Here is an 18551-nt window from a genome sequence, read left to right on the forward strand (position 1 = left end):
CAATCACAGTTTGTGGCCTTAATCCCATTCCTATCTGAGTCACTTTAAAAGGGAGTGGTGTATCTTCTCCATAATTTATAACTCAGTGGTCTTTGTAGGGGCACTAACCAGGGGTTACAATTTGTCTTTGTCTATGTGCAATACATGTGTGCTGCCTTCTGCTATAGCACACCAGATCACGAAGTAGAGAATCAATGCCATTTTTTTTTTCTAGCAATTTGCTTAATGTAATAGTAAGATATTTTCATTTTAAAACTATTAGAATTTTTCTGTAGCGGCTATCGCTACAAGTGAGTATTATAGAAATTATTTTCTTCTTCATTACGTTTTCCCATAAGTTTGTATAGCAGATTTCTCTTCTGCAGAGTCAACCCTTCTTCTTCATTTTTCAAACTGTGGGTATTGTCAGAAGGTTTTGAGCAGGTTAAATAACTGTAACTGTTGAGTTTGACCAGCAGATTAGATTTTAAGGTGGCTGTGTCCCTTGAATATTTGTGTTTTTTACCTCCTTGGGTACTCCTTATGACAGAAAAGCATTGGCTGTACTTAAGAGGGAAATAGTGCCATAACTGTTTTGAGGTGTGTGACTTAAAAAGCCTTTGCACTGAACTGTTTAGTTTTTGGATCTTTTTACAACTTTATGAATCATTCTTAGTTTACCATGACTATTCAGCAAGACATCCTTGCATTGCCTTGCATAAGGCAATATCCAGGTTTCATTTCTGTACCACAAACTGTACTTCTGTTCAGTACGGGAAAGGAAAAAACAGAACATTGGGTGTTTATGCAAGTATTACATGAACATTTAAACAGCATGAAAATATACAATTGTGGGTTGAGTGGTGGCAAAGGAACAACCATGCTTTTATTATGTATTATGATTTATTTTGTCTTCCTCATTTTAATGACTTGGCTTTAGACCTCACATGGTATTCTGGTATTCAAAGGTTAAATACAATGGGCTTGGCCTCCACGCCTCACCCAATAGCAAACACAGTTATCAACCAAGTTTCTCTGCAAAAGCACAGGGGAATCCCAGCCTGCAATTGAAATTGTGTTTGTGCCCTACTCATTTTACAATCCACATTGTTTGCAGGCTGTACACAAAGAAACAGGGTTACGCCAAATTTGACTCAACAGCTGGTAAAGATCAAGAGCACTACATTTAAAAAAACCTCTCAGAAAACTATGAAATAGTATTTGTATTGTCTGCCATTAAATGTAATAACATTTCCAAAGTCCATGGATAAAGAAGGAAACCCTAAACTGAATCTGGGATTTCCTTGCAATTATAAAGGTTATTGGCAGCAAATTCCTGATATAGCTACTGCTTGTTCATGCTATCCATAGCTGAAGTATGTGGTGTTTCTTTACTGGATATTTATGCCATTGATCAGTCCATTCTTGCTGAGTACTACACACTGCAAAACCAGTGATATAATACAGCCCTTACACCACTAACTCAGCTGACATAAATTGGCATTCTTTGTTCATTATTAAGTTAAGTAATTCCTGTTTTAAAAGTGATCCCACGTCCCTAAAAAATGGACATGATAATCTAGGTGATATAATTCAGTTGTTCTCTAAAAGCTGTTTGAAAAACTAGTTTTAGATATGGAAAATGTCTAAAGAGACTGATCAGGGATGTGGCTTCCTCAGAGTGAGTGAGAGAGGGAGCGGGAGAGAGAGATACACTGTGAAGTCCCAGCATGGGAAGATGATTCACCACCGACTTTTTTGTGTATGCATCAATATACCCGATGACTGGAGGAGATGCATAAAAATATAAAACATATCCTCTGCTAATATTTGCTGAGATGCAGTACAATCCACGAGAACATGCCCTAGATAGAAAGCCTGGGTTTCCCATCCCCGCCTGTCATTGAGTCACTTGCATGGCTCTATTCAAGTAATTTCCTTTCTCCAGTTTTCTCAAGTAAAAAATAGTGCTGACCTTCCCGTGTGATGTGTCTTAATTATGTGTTTTAATTAAGTGTTTTGAGTACTATAATTAAGTTTTAAGTACTCATTAGTCAAAGCAGTCATACTTAAGGGGCTCAATCATGTTGAGTCACTGTATTAGAGTGATATTAACCCATTTGCTTAGATATCCCAGCTTGCCTTCGCTGTTGGTAGTCAGGAGAGCTGCAGTTTAGCAAGTTTAGGTGACTTATCTCTTGGACTGTGTTTTACATTTGCTCTTAGGGTCAAAAATAGCTTGGCAATGACATGAGACACTGAGCTTCCATGTTTCCTGTTGTGTCCTATGCCACTGGTTGGGTGCCATCCCATTTCCTCACCCCTTTAGAAGAAGGCAACCCGTGACAGGTACAAGCAGGGACTTACAAAACTCTCCAGTGTTCCTCATTAATAAAGCATCTACCATCGCATCTTTCAGGAGAGGTGGAGATGGAGAAAGGTCTGCAATTCAGAACTCACAAAAAATGCAATGGTAGCTCCTGGGCTTTTTTCATTCTCACTCTTCCACAAGAGCTCTGGAAAAAGGTTACAAGGTCTGGAAAGAGATAAGCCACTGGAGTAGCAAGGGCAGAGTCACTACAGGCACTTGTGACAGGACAAGGGGTAATGGTTTTAAACTAAAACAGGGTAGGTTCTTGATATTTGACAGTAGGTGCTTTCCACAGCTGCAGAATATTGCTGTTTGACTGACTGCTTTACAGCTGGAAAGCTACCTGTAATTTGATCAAATCTAGCCAGGATAAATTTTTTAGGAATGGTAATAACTTTAATGAGACCACGTAGTGTGACCTAGCTGGAATTCTTGCAGTAAGGTCTAGAATTAGGTTAATTTGTACTTTTGCTGGAGCTGGCAATGCTGTACCTGTTACTTTGTCATGTTTGTTTATACTGTCTTGTTCTTCCTCTCTTGCCAGAATGCCTGTGCGTGGGAGAGAACCAGGGATGTTCAAAAATGAGAAGGACCAAAAAGAGCTTTTAAAAGACTTCTTCCTAAGGATAATGTCATGGTTTAGCCCCAATCAGCAACCAAGCACCGCACAGTTGCTCGCTCACCCTCCCCCCAGTGGGATGGGGGAAAGAATCTGAAGAGCAAAAATAAAAAAATTTGTGGGTTGAGATTAGAACAGTTTAATAATTGTTGTAGTAGTAGTAATAATAATAATAATAATAAAATGTAATGAAAAGGAAAACAACAAGAGAGACAGAAACAAAACCCAGGAAAAACAGGTGATGCAACTGCTCACCACCCACCGACCAATGCCCAGCCCACACCCAAGCAGCAGTCACTGCCCCCCAGCCAACTCCCCCCCAGTTTATATACTGAGCATGATGCCATATGGCCTGGAATAGCCCTCTGGCCAGTTTGGGTCAGCTGTCCTGGCTGTGCCCCCTCCCAGCTTCTTGTGCCCCTGGCAGAGCAGGGGAAGCTGAGAAGTCCTTGACTGGTGCAAGCCCTGCTCAGCAACAACTAAACCATCAGCGTGTCATCAGCATTCTTCTGGTACTAAATCCAAAACACAGTGTTATGCCAGCTAATATGAGGAAAATTATCTCCGCCAAAACCAGGACAGATAGCTTTGGATACTGTCCAGGCTTTTTGGCTCAGCATTGAGAGGCTAGGCCTCACTCCCAGGTAGGTAGGTACTTTGGACTTAAGAAAGGAGTTTCCTCCTATCTCTGACTGAATATCATTTGATTTCTGGGAACCATAAATTCCTGTCAACTGTGCTGTGGCTACCAGGCTGTTCAAACCAGGAACCCACATTTGAAGTTCTATGCATTGCATTGCCATCATCACCCCAAAAGATCCCTAGGTTTTATATATCAACGCTGGCACAAATGTTTTCATAGTAGTTTTCATACTCTCAGGAAAACATTTTTCCTTGTAAAACATTTTTTCTTATTTTGTTAATATTTATTGGCTGGTTTTTGAAAACAAGGAAATTATTTGCCATTTAAAAACACAAACCAGAAAATATGCCCCCCAAAGCAGTGTGTTGCTGAGGAAGTTCCAGACCAGCTCTGAAATATTTGGCTAGGAATGATCGCAGGACCGGTAAATTCCTGTATACTCAGATGTGAAATGGACACGTCACAGCCCTGACCCTACCTTCACAACTGTACAAATTCATTGCTCCAGAATTTTCTGAGGTCATGAATAAGCTGGAAAGTCACAAGAACTACTGATGCTGAGCACTGGAATAGATTGCCTGAGGAGTTTATAGAGATCTGTGCACATGCTAAGCAAATATCTCTCAGATATGTCTCAGATAATAGTCATTTTTTCCTAAGGCAGACATATGGAGTAGATGGCATCTTGAGTTCTCTTCTAACCCTAATATCTCTGCTTTCATTCATCATTTTCTCTTTCGTGGGATCTAAAGATGGTCTTTCAAGTCATATTTAACCTATTCCTTTGGAACAGTCAACAGAGCCAAAAGACCATTGTTGTTGTATTGCATACCCTGCCCCTTCAGCATGCAAAATATGGGACTGTCCGTGAAAACTGTATGGGACATACAATCTCATTCAGGAAGTGCCTATACAAAAATGAAGAGAGTTTTAGTTTTACTTTGCAAATTATCTCTGGCTCTTTCTTTTGCAATAAAATGTTTCAACTTAGTTGCTTTGAATATGTGTGGTAAATTTCGATCATTTCTGGAAAACTGATTGTCTTGGAGTTGCCTCTGCTTGCCTGCATGTTTTCAGAAAGTATGAATCATATAAACAACATTGTACAGTACTAGATGTGCGCTCATTGTCTTTTCTTGGAAAAACTTTGAGGAAACATAATTTATTGCAGTTAATACATTTCACTGTCTCCAGTTTTGTGTCTCCCTTTCATCCCTACATATGCAAACTTCCTTGATCTCTTTCCCATGTCCTCATCTCCCTGACCTGCCGTTCTTCCTTCTGTAACTGCAATGGCATTTTTCTCCATTATTTTTCAAATTTTGATATCTTTGTATGATAATTTTTCTACATTTGTGGTTTTTTTTTTTAATTTATTTTTGCAATTCTCATTATAGGATCATGCTTCATGCTTAGCTTTGGTCAGTGGTATGTGTTCTTTTATTTTTTCCCCTAATTTTCAACATATTATATTTATATATGATAGAATAATATTTAGAATGTGGTCACATCTCTGTTACCATTCAGTCTGGCTTTGTAGCTTATTTTTCTCTTCCACTTAGGGGGAAAAAACAGGTACACTTTTTAGGCAAATGTGTGGCAAAGGTAGTTTTCAGTGAGTAAGGGCTATCATTAAAAATGAGACATAGGGTGAAGCAACAGATGAAGGTACTGAACACTGATGGTTTTATTAAGCTGAGGCCATGCCCAGGAGTTAGAGCTGCCTCTAGGGACAACAGTGTGATCAGGAGAGTCAGGTGAAACAATGCTGCTGTTGTGAAGCTGGGAGAATCCTGCCTCTTTGGAAGCCCTTCTTTTGGATCTCTGCCTCCTTTAATTGGACTGTGCTAACTTTACCAACTACAGTGTGTGGAAGATACACAAGATATAGCCAAACTATATGATTTTTCCATAGTTTTGTTTTTTTTTTTTTCCTTTCCTCCCTGCCCTAAACTGCCACAAAACTGTGAGTTAACCGTAAAAAGAGAAATAGACTCAGTAATGACTTTTCAAGTAATGTTTTTTTAATATGATTTATTCTTTCTTAGCATTTCCAAATTTATTCATAACTAGCTGCTATATCAGTTATCTCAAACTGCAAATGTTTCAGCTGCAATGCACAGTATAGATATTTTCAGTAGGGCTTTTCTACATGGCAAATTTTGAATGTTTTTTTAATTTTTCATGTACTCACACTGCTAGGTCGTTCAAGGAAAGGTGTTTTGGCTTTTTTTGCTCTTGATAGGAGAAGAAAGGCAGGTACATGGGGTTTCTGGTATAAGGTTTCTGGATTAAGACTTTCAGATACCATAATGATACAAATATAAATAGTTACAAGAGAATCCTCTCTCAAAAATTTTCAAGTATACAGCTGCAAAAAAAGTTTTTCATGTACATGTACTGAGAAGATTTTCCTCATTTCGCTGTGGCTAGAGTGTTTCTGTAACTCAGGCAAGCACAATTAGAGCTACTCAGGCATCTTTATCATTAAGTCTTTAATGGAAGCAGTTCCTTAACTGATACTGTGGCTCCAGGAAGGAATGCAGTGGCCTCTCGGGATTGCCACCACTGCTTCTAGCGTGGCCCAAGGGATTTTTTGTACAGCCTTACATCCTTACACAATAACATAACAAGCTAAGGCTAGAATAAAAAAAAAAAAAATCCACATTTAAAAATATTTCTCAAAATGAGGGGTAGTTCCAAGTTTAGTTGCATTTGAAATCTTTTTCTGCTTAAGAAGAAGAGTAAGAAATACCACTTTTATGGGAGCTATAAAACCCAGAAACTCCTGAGTTTCTCTCCGTGGCTTTGAAGGGTGTCTCAGCCCTGACACGTGGCCTCCCAAGTCTTGAAACTTTTATAAGAAATTATTGCCAAGTGTGCTTCGTTGTTCTAAATTTTAGTATGACTTTGTGATCCATGCTGGCAGGGTTGGGATTAGCAAGTTTATTTTTGGTTTTACGCCCCTCTGCCCCCATTTCAGGACAGTATCTGTGCAACATTCACCCATTCTATGACCCTGCTCGTTTCCTATGGTTCCAGGTTAGTAAATACAGATTAAATGGAGATCATGAGAAAGCAGTAGTGACTTGTCAGGGGAGTATGAGAAACATGCATGTTCAGCATGGTGCTGCCTCAAGTTAGGCAAGGGAAAAGGTTAAGCAGCAGGTTAGTCTCAACTCCACTCTCTAGAGCCCAGGCACCTGAGTTATGAGCCAGAGTTTGATGTTCTCTCTTCAGAGTAGCTGCGGTGAGCCACTCTTCCAAAATTTCTGTTTTTTTTTTTTTTTTCTGATGACTGCTTAGAATAAAATGTAAGAGGCCTTTGAAATAGGAAACAGATCTCCCATCTGAATGTTGAAAGCACTCAGCTTTAAAAATTACGCTGCATCTTGCCTGTCCTTCTCTCAGACCATCGTTCTTTCACTTCCTCTCCATAGAATATCAGTCTTTGACAGGAGGCCTGGGAAACCCTCTCATTTACTGGGCAGCCTGTCAGGCAGACAGCTTAGGGCTAGAACTGCTTCAAGTTAAGGAAGATGCTGAACCTGGCTGTCCCTTGACGTAAGGACTTGAAAGCTAGGGTATAAAAGCTGGAACATGCCCATTTTCTGCTTTCCTCTTCTAATATTTCCAGTTTGAAAGAAGCTGGGCTCGAGCTTTGTTAGTTTGGCTTCCATTACTATTAAATCTCCTCCAGCCAGCTGCTATGCTGGGGGATGTGAGTGTCTCACAGGTGGGTGTATGCTATCCCAGAGAGCTGTGGCATGAGCTAGATGTCATCCCAGCTTCGTTCTGGTCATGAACTAAACACCAAACTACATACATCCAGGGAGCCTTCAGATCCAAAAGGGAGGTGCCTAATAATCTTAGGTGTCTCTAGTGTTAGGTGGCAATTAATAGGGTTTTATGGATCATGGTGTTTGGCTGAGATGATTACCACAGTTTGCTTCAATCCTGTTTCAAGTACCTAAAACCTCTTTTAGATTTGGCTGACTTAATCTTATTTCGCAAATGACTGCAAACTTTGGCTTCATTTCACTGCCAGTAGTAATGCAAAATTCTCACAGAGAAATTGCCTTACTTGGAAATTATGTGACCCTTTTCTTATGGGCAAAGCTGAAGTTTGTCTAGGCGTATTGGGTTTGTGTGGCAAGGTTTTGGTAGCAGGGGGCTACAGGGGTGGCTTCTGTGAGAAGCTGCCAGAAGCTTCCCCTGTGTCTGATAGAGCCCATGTCAGCCAAAGCCAAGACGGACACGCTGCTGGCCAAGGCCGAGCCCATCAGCAACGGTGGTAGCATCTCTGTGATAAAGTATTTAAGAAGGGGGAAAAAAACCCTGCACAATTGCAGCTGGGAGAGAGAAGTGACAGGATGTGAGAGCAGCAGCCCTGCAGCCCCCCAGGCCAGTGCAGCAGGAGGGCAGGAGGGGCTCCAGGCACCAGAGCAGAGATTCCCCTCAGCCCCTGGGGCAGCCCATGGTGGGGCAGGCTGTGCCCCTGCAGCCCGGGGAGCCCCACGGGGGAGCAGATCCCCACCTGCAGCCTGGGGAGGACCCCACGCCGAGGCAGGGGGATGTGACCAAAGGAGGCTGTGACCCCCTGGGAAGCCCAGGCTGGAGCAGGTTCCTGGCAGGACCTGTGGCCCCGTGGAGAGAGGAGTCCAGGCTGGGGCGGAGGGTCCCCAGGCTGGAGCAGGGGCAGGGTGTGAGGAGCTCTCCCCTGGGGAGGAAGGAGCAGCAGAGACAGCGTGGGATGAACTGACCTCAACCCCCATTCCCCGTCCCCCTGCGCCCCTTGGGGGAGAGGAGGTAGAGAATTTGGGAGTGAAGTTGAAACCGGGAAGAAGGGAGGGGTGGAGGGGAGGTGTTTTGAGATTTAGTTTTTATTTTCTCATTATCCTACTCTGATTTTGATTGGTAATAAATTGATTTAATTTTCCCCAAGCCGAGTCAGCTTTGCCTGTGATGGTAAATGGTGAGTGATCTCTCCGTGTCCTTATCTCGACCCACGAGCCTTTTGTTATATTTTCTCTCCCCTGTCCACTGAGGAGGGGGAGTGAGAGAGCAGCTTTGGTGGGCACCTGGAGTCCAGCCAGGGTCAACCCACCACAACAGGCAAAAAGTTTTTCCCCACGTGGAGCTGATTCAAGGTTCATTCAAATCAGTGTAAAGCATTTCACTCAAACATAGTCCTCCACGATTTGTGAATGTGAGCAGGATGGCATTTATCATTTATAAAGGTCAGTGTACAGCAGAACACTGTTCTGCTGGAACTGATTCTAAACATAAACAGAATGAGTAGTTGCCTAAAGCAAAACAGTGAGGGCTTCACTGTGTATGCCAGAGCACTGGAAAGCCAGGCCTGCAATATGTTCCCTCTTTTGCTGAGCAGTAGTGTTAGGATGTATGAGAAGACACTAACTGGAATAGAAAAAGATCTTCAGGCCAAAAGAAAAATAAGCATTTCCAAAAGAAATAACCACTGCCTCCAGCAGCAGGAGGAGGAGCAAGTCTATCCTGGAGGGTCTCTTCTCATAATCTTCACTTCAATTCTTGCTTTTTTTTTTTTCTTTTTCCTTTTCTGTGGCAATCTCACTGCTCACTGGTTTCAGTCACCTCTGAGGCTGCGAGTCTCAGTGCTGTCAGTGCTGCTGAGGGATCTTGACTAAGTTTTTCTTGTAGCCTCTTCTGTGCTACAGAAATCATTACACCATCCTAACCTCAAAGCATGGGATATCCATGGTCATCTGGAGAGCTTGTGGAATCTATGTCCTCCAGTTTTCCAAGAACTGGCTAAAGTAATGGCTGACTTGATCTGGTGTTGGTGACAGTACCGCTTCTAGCAGGAGGCTGAACTTGGAGACCCCTTACACCTTCAATTTCTTTGATTCCATTTTATCATCCTCTGGATGAGATCTCCAGTCATTCACTGAAATAACCATTAATGCTGTGTTAGAATGTCCCTGTCACATTGTTACGACTAGAAGTGCTGATTTGGTACATTAGCTGAGTGGTCTGAAATTTTTGACACTCTGTGTATGGGATGGTGCTGATTTATACCAGCTGAGGGTATGGCATCCAAAGTGCATTTTAATTTTACTTTGTCTATTGTATGCAATTCTGTTTTGTTAACAACTTGTATTAATATTTTAGGAAACATGACATCAAAATGATTGACAACTTTTTTGTTTTATTTTTTGGGGGGTTTATTTCTACAAAAAAGAAGCTAGAACATACTGTTGCTTCAAGCAAATTCTGCTTCTAGTCCTGGAGTTGAAGCATACAATAGAACAGGCAGCTTTTATTTCAGACTGTTATAGCTCCCTCTGGTCCAATAAATTTAAAAGCAAGTGGTTTCTATGTAGGTCCTTTTTGTATCACAGCATTATTTTTACATACAATTCATGTAAAATACAAGGGGGGGGATATTATTCCCAGTTGTGAGAACTCAAAGCAAAATTGTTTTGACTGGCCATTCACTTACAGGATAAATGTGTGTCACTGCAAAGAGTTCCCAGAAATATAATTACTGTGCTGCCAACTCTTTCACTTGTTCTGCTCTGTAAAAGGGACGCAGCCACGCAGCCACAGTTATGGTCAGAAGACATTACCTGACACATGCAATCCAGCTAAAATACGGGACAGTCCAGTTAAAATATGGGAATGGGATTCCTCTGCATTGATACTGTGCAGGAGGAAATACGTACTGACTTGAATGCAGAAATCTCTGTTATACCTGAATAGTAGCAGGTAAACAGAAGAGCGAAAATCTCAAGGGGCTGAGGATCTTGTGTCAGCCACGCGGTCCTGCATTACTGCTGGACTGTAATGGGAGTGCTGGCCTTGTGGCAAACAGCAGGTTGTGGAGGACAGGTTCCATGTGTTTGCATGGACACGTGAAATGGCAAACGGTGCAGGAAACAAAAATTGGTAAAAGTCTGTGCTTTAGACCACTGTGAAGCCTTAATGAAGATTGTCCAGTAATCTTCACTAAACCAAATAATCTCTTCCCTGTTTGTACCTTGTCAGTTCACTGTTTAGTTGAGAGCACATCAACATGCCATTAACACAGGCAGATGTTACCTTCCTGTGTTGGACACCAGCCAGCTTTCATCCCAAAAGTGTGTGACCTCGTTAGCGCCGTGCTGAGCTTAATATCCCACTTTTCAGTGATACTTACCCTCTCAGGTTCAGCACTGCACCAATGTGATGGGGTGGTTTTTGTTCAGCTTGAAACACATGCAGAGAGACTCAGAGCTGGATAATGCGTAGGCATGACTCAGATGTTTTGGTTTGAGCATTCTGTAGAAAAATCCAGCAACATCCAGGTGCTCTTATAGAAGCTGTAGTTTAAAGTAGTCCAAAATAATGCTTTGCTGTAAGTTCAGGTGCCTATTTCTTTTCTGCATGGGTAACGGTCCAAATGTTTCCTTCTGTGATTGCTTAGCTGATCCCATTGAACATTGTTCACACGTATCTGATCACCACATTGTCAGTAAAAGTTGAAGAACAACCTTGCGGTTTGCCAAAAATTAAAAAGGATCATCAGTAAGATAGTTTTACCTTGGCAATGGAAGTAATTGTGCATGACGTCAAAACAAATACACATGCTCCTTTTGAGAAAAGGTCTTTTGGGGACACTGTGTCAGCAGTACTATGAATTTTTAGCAGGTCTAAATTTTCATATTATGTGTATTAATCACTATAATTTCTCTGGCTGTCAGTAAATATAACCATAATTTCATTCAATTGCCAAGTGTGTTCTGTAGGCCTATTATTCTTCCTTTTCACCCATTTCCAATAACATGTTTTTTGTACAAATACTTGACCATGATATAGTTAAGACTTCTTTCAGTGGAATGGGAATCGTGATGTTGTCCCTGTGTTTTCTCTTAAGTTCTGTAGGCCTATTACTCTTCCTTTTCACCCATTTCCAATAACATGCTTTTTTGTACAAATACTTGACCATGATGTAGTTAAGACTTCTTTCAGTGGAACGGGAATCGTGATGTTGTCCCTGTGTTTTCTCTTACTGTAAAGCATTCTGTTTCTTTACATTTGATAAGTTAAATACAGCTGTGGCCTTTATAAGAATAGAATAAGAAAAGTCCTGTGAGGTTCCCATCCCCACCAACATCAAGGACATGTAAAGTGCAAAGCCGTTAACTCCTTTGCCTGGGAAAATAGCACTGAATAAAGCTAAAGCATACTCAGTTGCTTCCATTTGTGAAGTTCTTCCTAGATAGTTTCTGGGGCTGAATGTCTCTATGAAAGAAATTAGAGTCATTCGTTAGTCTGAGGAGCTTACGATACAGCTCTGAATCCTCTCTGTTTTCATCCAAAGTTCTTAAATTCTACGCATCCATATCACTTTGTTTGTGTCTGTCTACCGCTCAAAGACCTTTTTCTTTATGGAGGTGGCTGAGATCACATTAGCATTGTCAGGTTTTTCACTAGAGGCCATGAGAAACCATGTAGGAGTCTTAATGGCCCAGCCTCTGTAGGCTTTTCCCTCCATTAATTGACGGAGAAAAGAAGGCTGCTGCTGGACTGCTCACATAGAAAGGGGTAAGTAGCTCCCTCTCTGTACTGGGGGATCACAACTGATGTGACATGGTTGTGTCGGTCCCAACTGAGACAGATAATTTTACCACTTTACAAAGCACTAAATAAACCCTAGTGGGAAACTGTCTCCAGAACTGTGCGTGGTTCTGGTCACTCCATTTGTACAGAAGCATTAAAGTAGAAATAGCTGCTGAGAAGGGTGACGGTGAGAAGGAAAGCCAGTTTTAATAGAGAGGAATAAAAGAGCTTGGCTTTTATGGTCTCACAAAAAAGCTCTGCAGAGAGACCTGGACAGGCTGGATCGATGGGCCGAGGCCAACTGTATGAGGTTCAATAAGGCCAAGTGCCGGGTCCTGCACTTTGGTCACAACAACCCCATGCAGCGCTACAGGCTCAGGGAAGAGTGGCTGGAAAGCTGCCTGGTGGAAAAGGACCTGGGGGTACTGGTTGACAGCCAGCTGAATATGAGCCAGCAGTGTGCCCAGGTGGCCAGGAGGGCCAATAGCATCCTGGCTTGCATCAGAAATAGTGTGACCAGCAGGACCAGGGAAGTGATTGTCCCCCTTGTGCTCAATATTGGTGAGGCCATTGAGGTGGGGGTCGGCCTCTTCTCCCTGGCAACAGATGATAGGACGAGGGGGAATGGTTTGAAGCTGCGCCAGGGCAGGTTTAGGCTAGACATTAGGAAAAACTTCTTCACCGAAAGGGTTGTCGGACTCTGGAATGGGCTGCCCAGGGAGGTGGTAGAGTCCTCATCCCTGGAGGTATTTAAAAGAAGGATAGATGAGGTGCTTAGGGACGTGGTTTAGTGGTGGGATGTCAGGGTTAGGTTAAAGGTTGGACTCGATGATCTCAAAGGTCTTTTCCAACCAAAGTGATTCTATGATTCTATATTATTGGTTGTAGATAAATGGAAAGTACATTCCACGGTGGAAAGCATCTATTTAAGTGAAAGGATAACTGGCACAATCAGAAGTGAACGCAAGCTAGCCATTATTGTGTTTACATTAGAAATTATAAGATTTGGTGCTGGCAGAGAACAGGGCTTCTGGAATAGCTTTTACATGAAAGCCTGACTGATTTTAAAATGAAATTTCACCAGTTTTTGAAAGGGATTAGTTGATATGGTACCTGTGGTTACCAGGGGACTAGACCCAGTGATCTGGGAGATCCTTTCTAATTGTGTGCAGAATGAGATGGATTTGTGCAGTGTCTCCTCTCGATTGGAAATCAAAACCAACATGATTAAATTCATCATCTTTATCAGCCTTTTGGCTTCAATTTGAGCATCAGTTATTGCAAGACCACACTTTCCCTGTGTTGTAAGAATACATTACAGTCCCGTGCTTACTTCTAATGGTGGTCAAAGAACAGAAATTTATGTAATGGAGGGAAACATCAGAATATGGCCACATTCTTTTTTCTCTGCGCTCCCTGTCAGCTGAACCTGAAGTAGGAATGGAGGTAATAGCTCTGCCACTGAGCATCTCTCAAAAGGCAGAAAAACTCTTCACTCTACATTCACTGACTTTAATGTAGGCACCTTAATGAATGAATGTTAAGTGTCTGACAACCTGGTCCCAATTAAGACTACATTTTAAGGCATTGTCATCGTTTACTCCCAGTTGGCAACTAAGCACCACCCAGATGCTCACTCACCCTCCCCACCACAGTGGGATGGGGAAGAGGATTGGAAAAGTAAAAATGAGAAAAATTGTGGGTTGAGATAAAGACAGTTTAACAGGTAAAGCAAAAGCTGCAGACACAGGCAAAGCAAAGCAAGGAATTTATTCACTCCTTCCCATGGGCAGGCAGGTGTTCAGCCATCTCCAGGAAAGCAGGGCTCCATCACGCGTAACAGTTCCTTGGGAAGACAAACGCCATTGCTCTGAACATCCCCCCCTTCCTTCTTCTTCCCCCAGCTTATATACTGAACATGATGTCATATGGTATGGAATATCTCTTTGGTCAGTTGGGGTCAGCTGTCCCGGCTGTGCCCCCTCCCAGCTCCTTGTGCACCCCCAGCCTGCTCACTGGTGGGGTGGGGTGAGGAGCAGAAAAGGCCTTGACTTTGTGTAAGCCCTGCTCAGCAATAACGAAAACATCCTTGTGTTAGCAACACTGTTTCCAGCACAAATCCTAAACATAGCCCCATACTAGCTACTACTAGCTCTACCCCAGCCAAAATCAGCACACGCATTTTCAGGCCTATCGCTGTTCTGTACAGAGTTGTGGAAGAGCTGCCACCAGCTCTTCTATGAATGAGGTACAACAGAGCTAACAGGTAGACTGTGAAACCAAATTTGCCTCAGACTCTTTCCTGCATGACAGAACATTCAGGGAAGAACTGCTTGCTTCAGTGCCTGAAGGTATGAGAGGAAACGGGAAGCAGGTCTAATCTTCATTTCTTTTCCTTGGCAATTTCAATTCATAAAAATCCTCTCTGTGTCCTCAAATCCATGTCTTCCTCTGCTGATCTCACTTTCTTCTCTACAGTCTTTAAACAAAACATTGTGATATTACAGTTGGCTTCAACTGAGGAGAAGTTGCTGTGCTAGCTAAAAAGTTGGCACCACACCTTCTATTCAGAATGCGGCACGTTGGTGGTGTCTGTTCAGATAACCTCTAGTTACAGTTGAGTAATACCACAAGTGGGGAAAACCCTAGAGAAATAGGAAAATCCCTAACTATTTGTGCATTGTGTAAGTATATTTTGTTTAGGCTCTTTGCCAAAGCAGATATGAATCAAAGATGCTCTCTGCATAGGAGTAAAATGTGCTATCATGTTCAGGATCTTATTTTTGCATAACAGACACCCACGGCATTTGTGAAAGAAGAAAATTTCCATTCTGTTTTTAGTGTGTTATGTTTTCCTATTGCATTCATGACTGAAAATTCCTGAAAACAAAAGATATAGAAAGTGGGAGAGGAACTCGGTTAATTTATTTGAGTTCTTCTTTGAGACAAATGGTCTCCTTTGACTATTTTGCAAAATGATTATAAAAGAAAATACCACCCTCACCCCCTCCTGGTATTGTACAATAAAAAGAAACACTTATTTTAAAAAAGGAATTGAGCTGTGACCAGATGCTTGCTGTAACTGGCAAGCGTTTGTGCAAATGTTTGATTATTTATGTAAACCTTCCCAACAACTCACCCAGAACAAAACCAAGTGCCTAAGAATGACAAAACATCTCCCTACCGGAACAAAAATCACTGATGGATATGTTTCTTTTTTCCCACGGAGAAGATGAGAAAATAAATGCAAGATGGCACTGGAAAGTGACAGTGAAAAACAATAACTAATTAGGATAGACTAGAAGATATAGGAGGATTTCTGCATAATCCCATGGCCCCACAGAAGTGGGTGGCTTTTTTTTTTTCAGGTTTTTAACTTAAGATGATTTATTTACATAAAATTGGTATTCTTCAGGTGTTATAACAGCAAAGCACTGGCCTTCTTTAAGTAAAAGGCTGAATATTCTGAATTTTATGAGATTTTTATTGTTTACTTCAATGGGATCTTGATTTTTTTCTCTAATGTGTTTTTGCACCATGATTGAAACCAGAAAGGACAGTTAGAGAAGTTAGTTTAAAGATGATGTTGTAAGAAATTTTCACTGGCAATTGGGAACTCTCTCAAGCCACCTAAACAAAATATTTTTAATAGTCTGGCTGCAAAAGGGGAAATTGAAAATACGGAAGTAATTTGCTAAATTATCAACCTCATGAGAGATTAATTTCTTCCAGTAAGCAGTGGCTCAGCAATTAGTTGATCCAACAGTTAGGTTTTCTCACCAAGAAAGCTAGTTCCCCAACTTACTCACTTGATTTTTTGCAGTCATTTTGTATATTTGTCTGTTCCACTCCCTAAGGCCATGGAGAACCTCAAGTAAAGAGACTGAATTCAAATTGTCCTTCTGCATACCCCTGCAGGGTTTACTTAGAAATAATTAAAAATTAGGGCTTTGAAACAGCAGTTAAAATTCCAGTAGTTTTATATGAGCTGGCATGTTCTACTTTTGTTGGTTTAGTGTTGCACTGAATTGTTCAGAAAGCTATAGTCTTCTTTCTACTGATGGAATGTGCATTGGGAGAATCAGTGAAGTACCAGTGAAGCTTTTTTAGGGGGGAGAAAATAATTCATAAATGACAAGTGTTTCTATGAACATGTTACAGCAGAAATGAGGTCGCATCAGTTCCATTTTTCAAGTCTTCAGGGGGATTTGAGGAATATATGAAACCATTGAAATAAAAGTACCCCAGTTTTAGAATAGTTATGTAAAGAAATTTGATTTCCTTATAGAATCATAGAATGTTTTGGGTTGGAAGGCACCCCTAGAGGTCATCTAGTCTATCCCCCCTGCAGGGAGCAGGGACACTACTAACTAGATCAGGTTGCTCAGAGCCCCATCCAACCTGGCCTTGCATGTTTCCAGGGATGTTTCCACTGCCTCTCTGGGCAACCCGTTCCAGTGTTTCACCACCCTCATTGTAAAGAATTTCTTCCTTATATCCAGTCTAAACCTACCCTGTTTTAGTTTAAAACCATTACCCCTTGTCCTATCACAACAGGCCCTACTTCTTTGAGTGTCAATGTCGTATTGTCTAGAAGCAGCCAAAGTAATATCTTTAACAGAGTCACAAGGAATTTTGATAATCTTCTGTCTGTGAAAGTATATGACCACCTCTGTCTTGTTATAAAAATTGGTTTAAAATACCAGCTGTTATGCATCTGCACTTTTATGAGTCATAGTCACAAACTGCCAATTGTAAAAGATGAAAACTTACCTCCAGAAGAGATTATTAAAATGCCAAAAGGACAAAGGAATGAGAACTAATACGGGTTAGATACTGGTTGCTAGCTTTCTAAAGGCCTTCTTTAAGAACAAGCGTATCTAGCTAAAACCTTAAAAGCAGCGATGAAGGACAGACTCCTCAGTACTCTAGGCAGCTGCCCCAGGGTAGCTAACCTGCTGTCATTTCTCACCTGCAGCAATAATTTGATTTTGCTCTACAGCTGTGTTTATGAGGAGGACTGAATTACCTGGGGACGAAAGCCTCATGGAAGACCAAGCACTATAGCTATTTTAGGATGTGCTAATGCTTACCCAGGCTGCAGTTTCTGTGTTTGTCTACAATCTGAGAACTTCCAAGTGTCTGAGAGACTTCTGCTGGCTCTAAACCTCACAAACTCTTGGCTTATTGACAAGATCCTAAAATGTTTTAAAAGGACTGAGAGCTGCTGGTCCATTTGAGAGCAGCAGAGACAAGGTGGTGCCTGCTCCTTTTGTGGGTGTGACAAAAGTGTCTCTGTGAACGAGACACTGATTTTGAAGGAAAGCAGAGGGAAGCATATATGCTGAATACAAAGGAATACTGGTATAAGTGCTATGTTAAAACCTGAATGCCAGAACAGCAGAGAACAGTATTTGCTGGCTAAGTAATAGCCTTTCTTTAGAACGTCATGCATAGAAGTGAAAATAGGTTTTGTTATTTTTATACTCCACAGAATTTTAGTGTGTGGTTAAGTGTTTATTTTACTGGGAAAATGGATGTAGTCTTTCTGAAAGATAGTCGGGAACTTGTTAAAATCTCAGCGTCAGGTTCACTTTCCCTCTTACAGAAACACTACCCACTTGACCGCGGTAAGTACTGTGCCTGAGTAATTTCATTTTCAGGATTCTGAGCCAGACAGTTCTCAGAAATAAAAAGGCAAGTCTTATTTCTAAACTTCATTTGCAATTACTGTAATACTTCCTTCCGTTGGCCTAGTGTGATCTTCCAAAAATCATACCCATTTTCAATAGTGTTCTAGATCTCTTCCATTAAAAATCACTTGGTTTATTTGCCCTGGTTTGAAGCAATCCATTGTAAAGTCTGACAAAACAATAAATAAACTATTGGTCAGTGTGAATGGCAGTGCCTGATAAAATGATGCCTGTATTTGATGGAACTGTTATAACAATTAGCAGAAACACATGAAAATAAGGATAAGGCTGATCTTGTGTCCCCATACATATCAGGCTGTCATATGCAGTAGTGATGTGTATTTTCACTGTATTCGAAAATCTTTTTTATCTCGCAAATTATTTCTGTTGTGGACTGTGAATATGTTAACCTGTTTAAGGTTTGTTTATATTTGTGTAAAATAATTAAGCAATATTTATTTTTATTGTTACCTCAGCTTTTATAATATTTTTGTTTCTGTTTGCAGGGGATACATTGTAAAAGCAAACCTTCCAGTGAGTATCCATCATTCACATTTTTTACTACATTTGTTTTTGAAAGAAAAAGGTAACTTATCGCAGATAATAAATCCACTTTCCTGGTGATATCAGATCACTGTCACAACAGGGTATCTACCACCAGGT

The 18551-nt window shown here is 41.2% G+C and overlaps 1 protein-coding gene across 1 annotated transcript in view; it reads left to right on the forward strand.

The window, feature by feature from the left end:
* The window catches only part of IL17REL (interleukin 17 receptor E like), a 47342-nt gene that overhangs the window by 1924 nt on the left and 26867 nt on the right, over window positions 1–18551 (forward strand). The window contains exon 2 of the mRNA XM_035893720.1: window positions 18395–18422. Within this exon, the coding sequence (XP_035749613.1) occupies window positions 18395–18422 (28 nt within the window). The remainder of the gene's footprint in view (window positions 1–18394; window positions 18423–18551) is intronic.

This window comes from Egretta garzetta, unplaced genomic scaffold (assembly GCF_000687185.1).
Source record: "Egretta garzetta isolate BGI_Z169 unplaced genomic scaffold, ASM68718v1 scaffold64, whole genome shotgun sequence".
In the NCBI taxonomy this organism is placed as follows: Eukaryota; Metazoa; Chordata; class Aves; order Pelecaniformes; family Ardeidae; genus Egretta; species Egretta garzetta.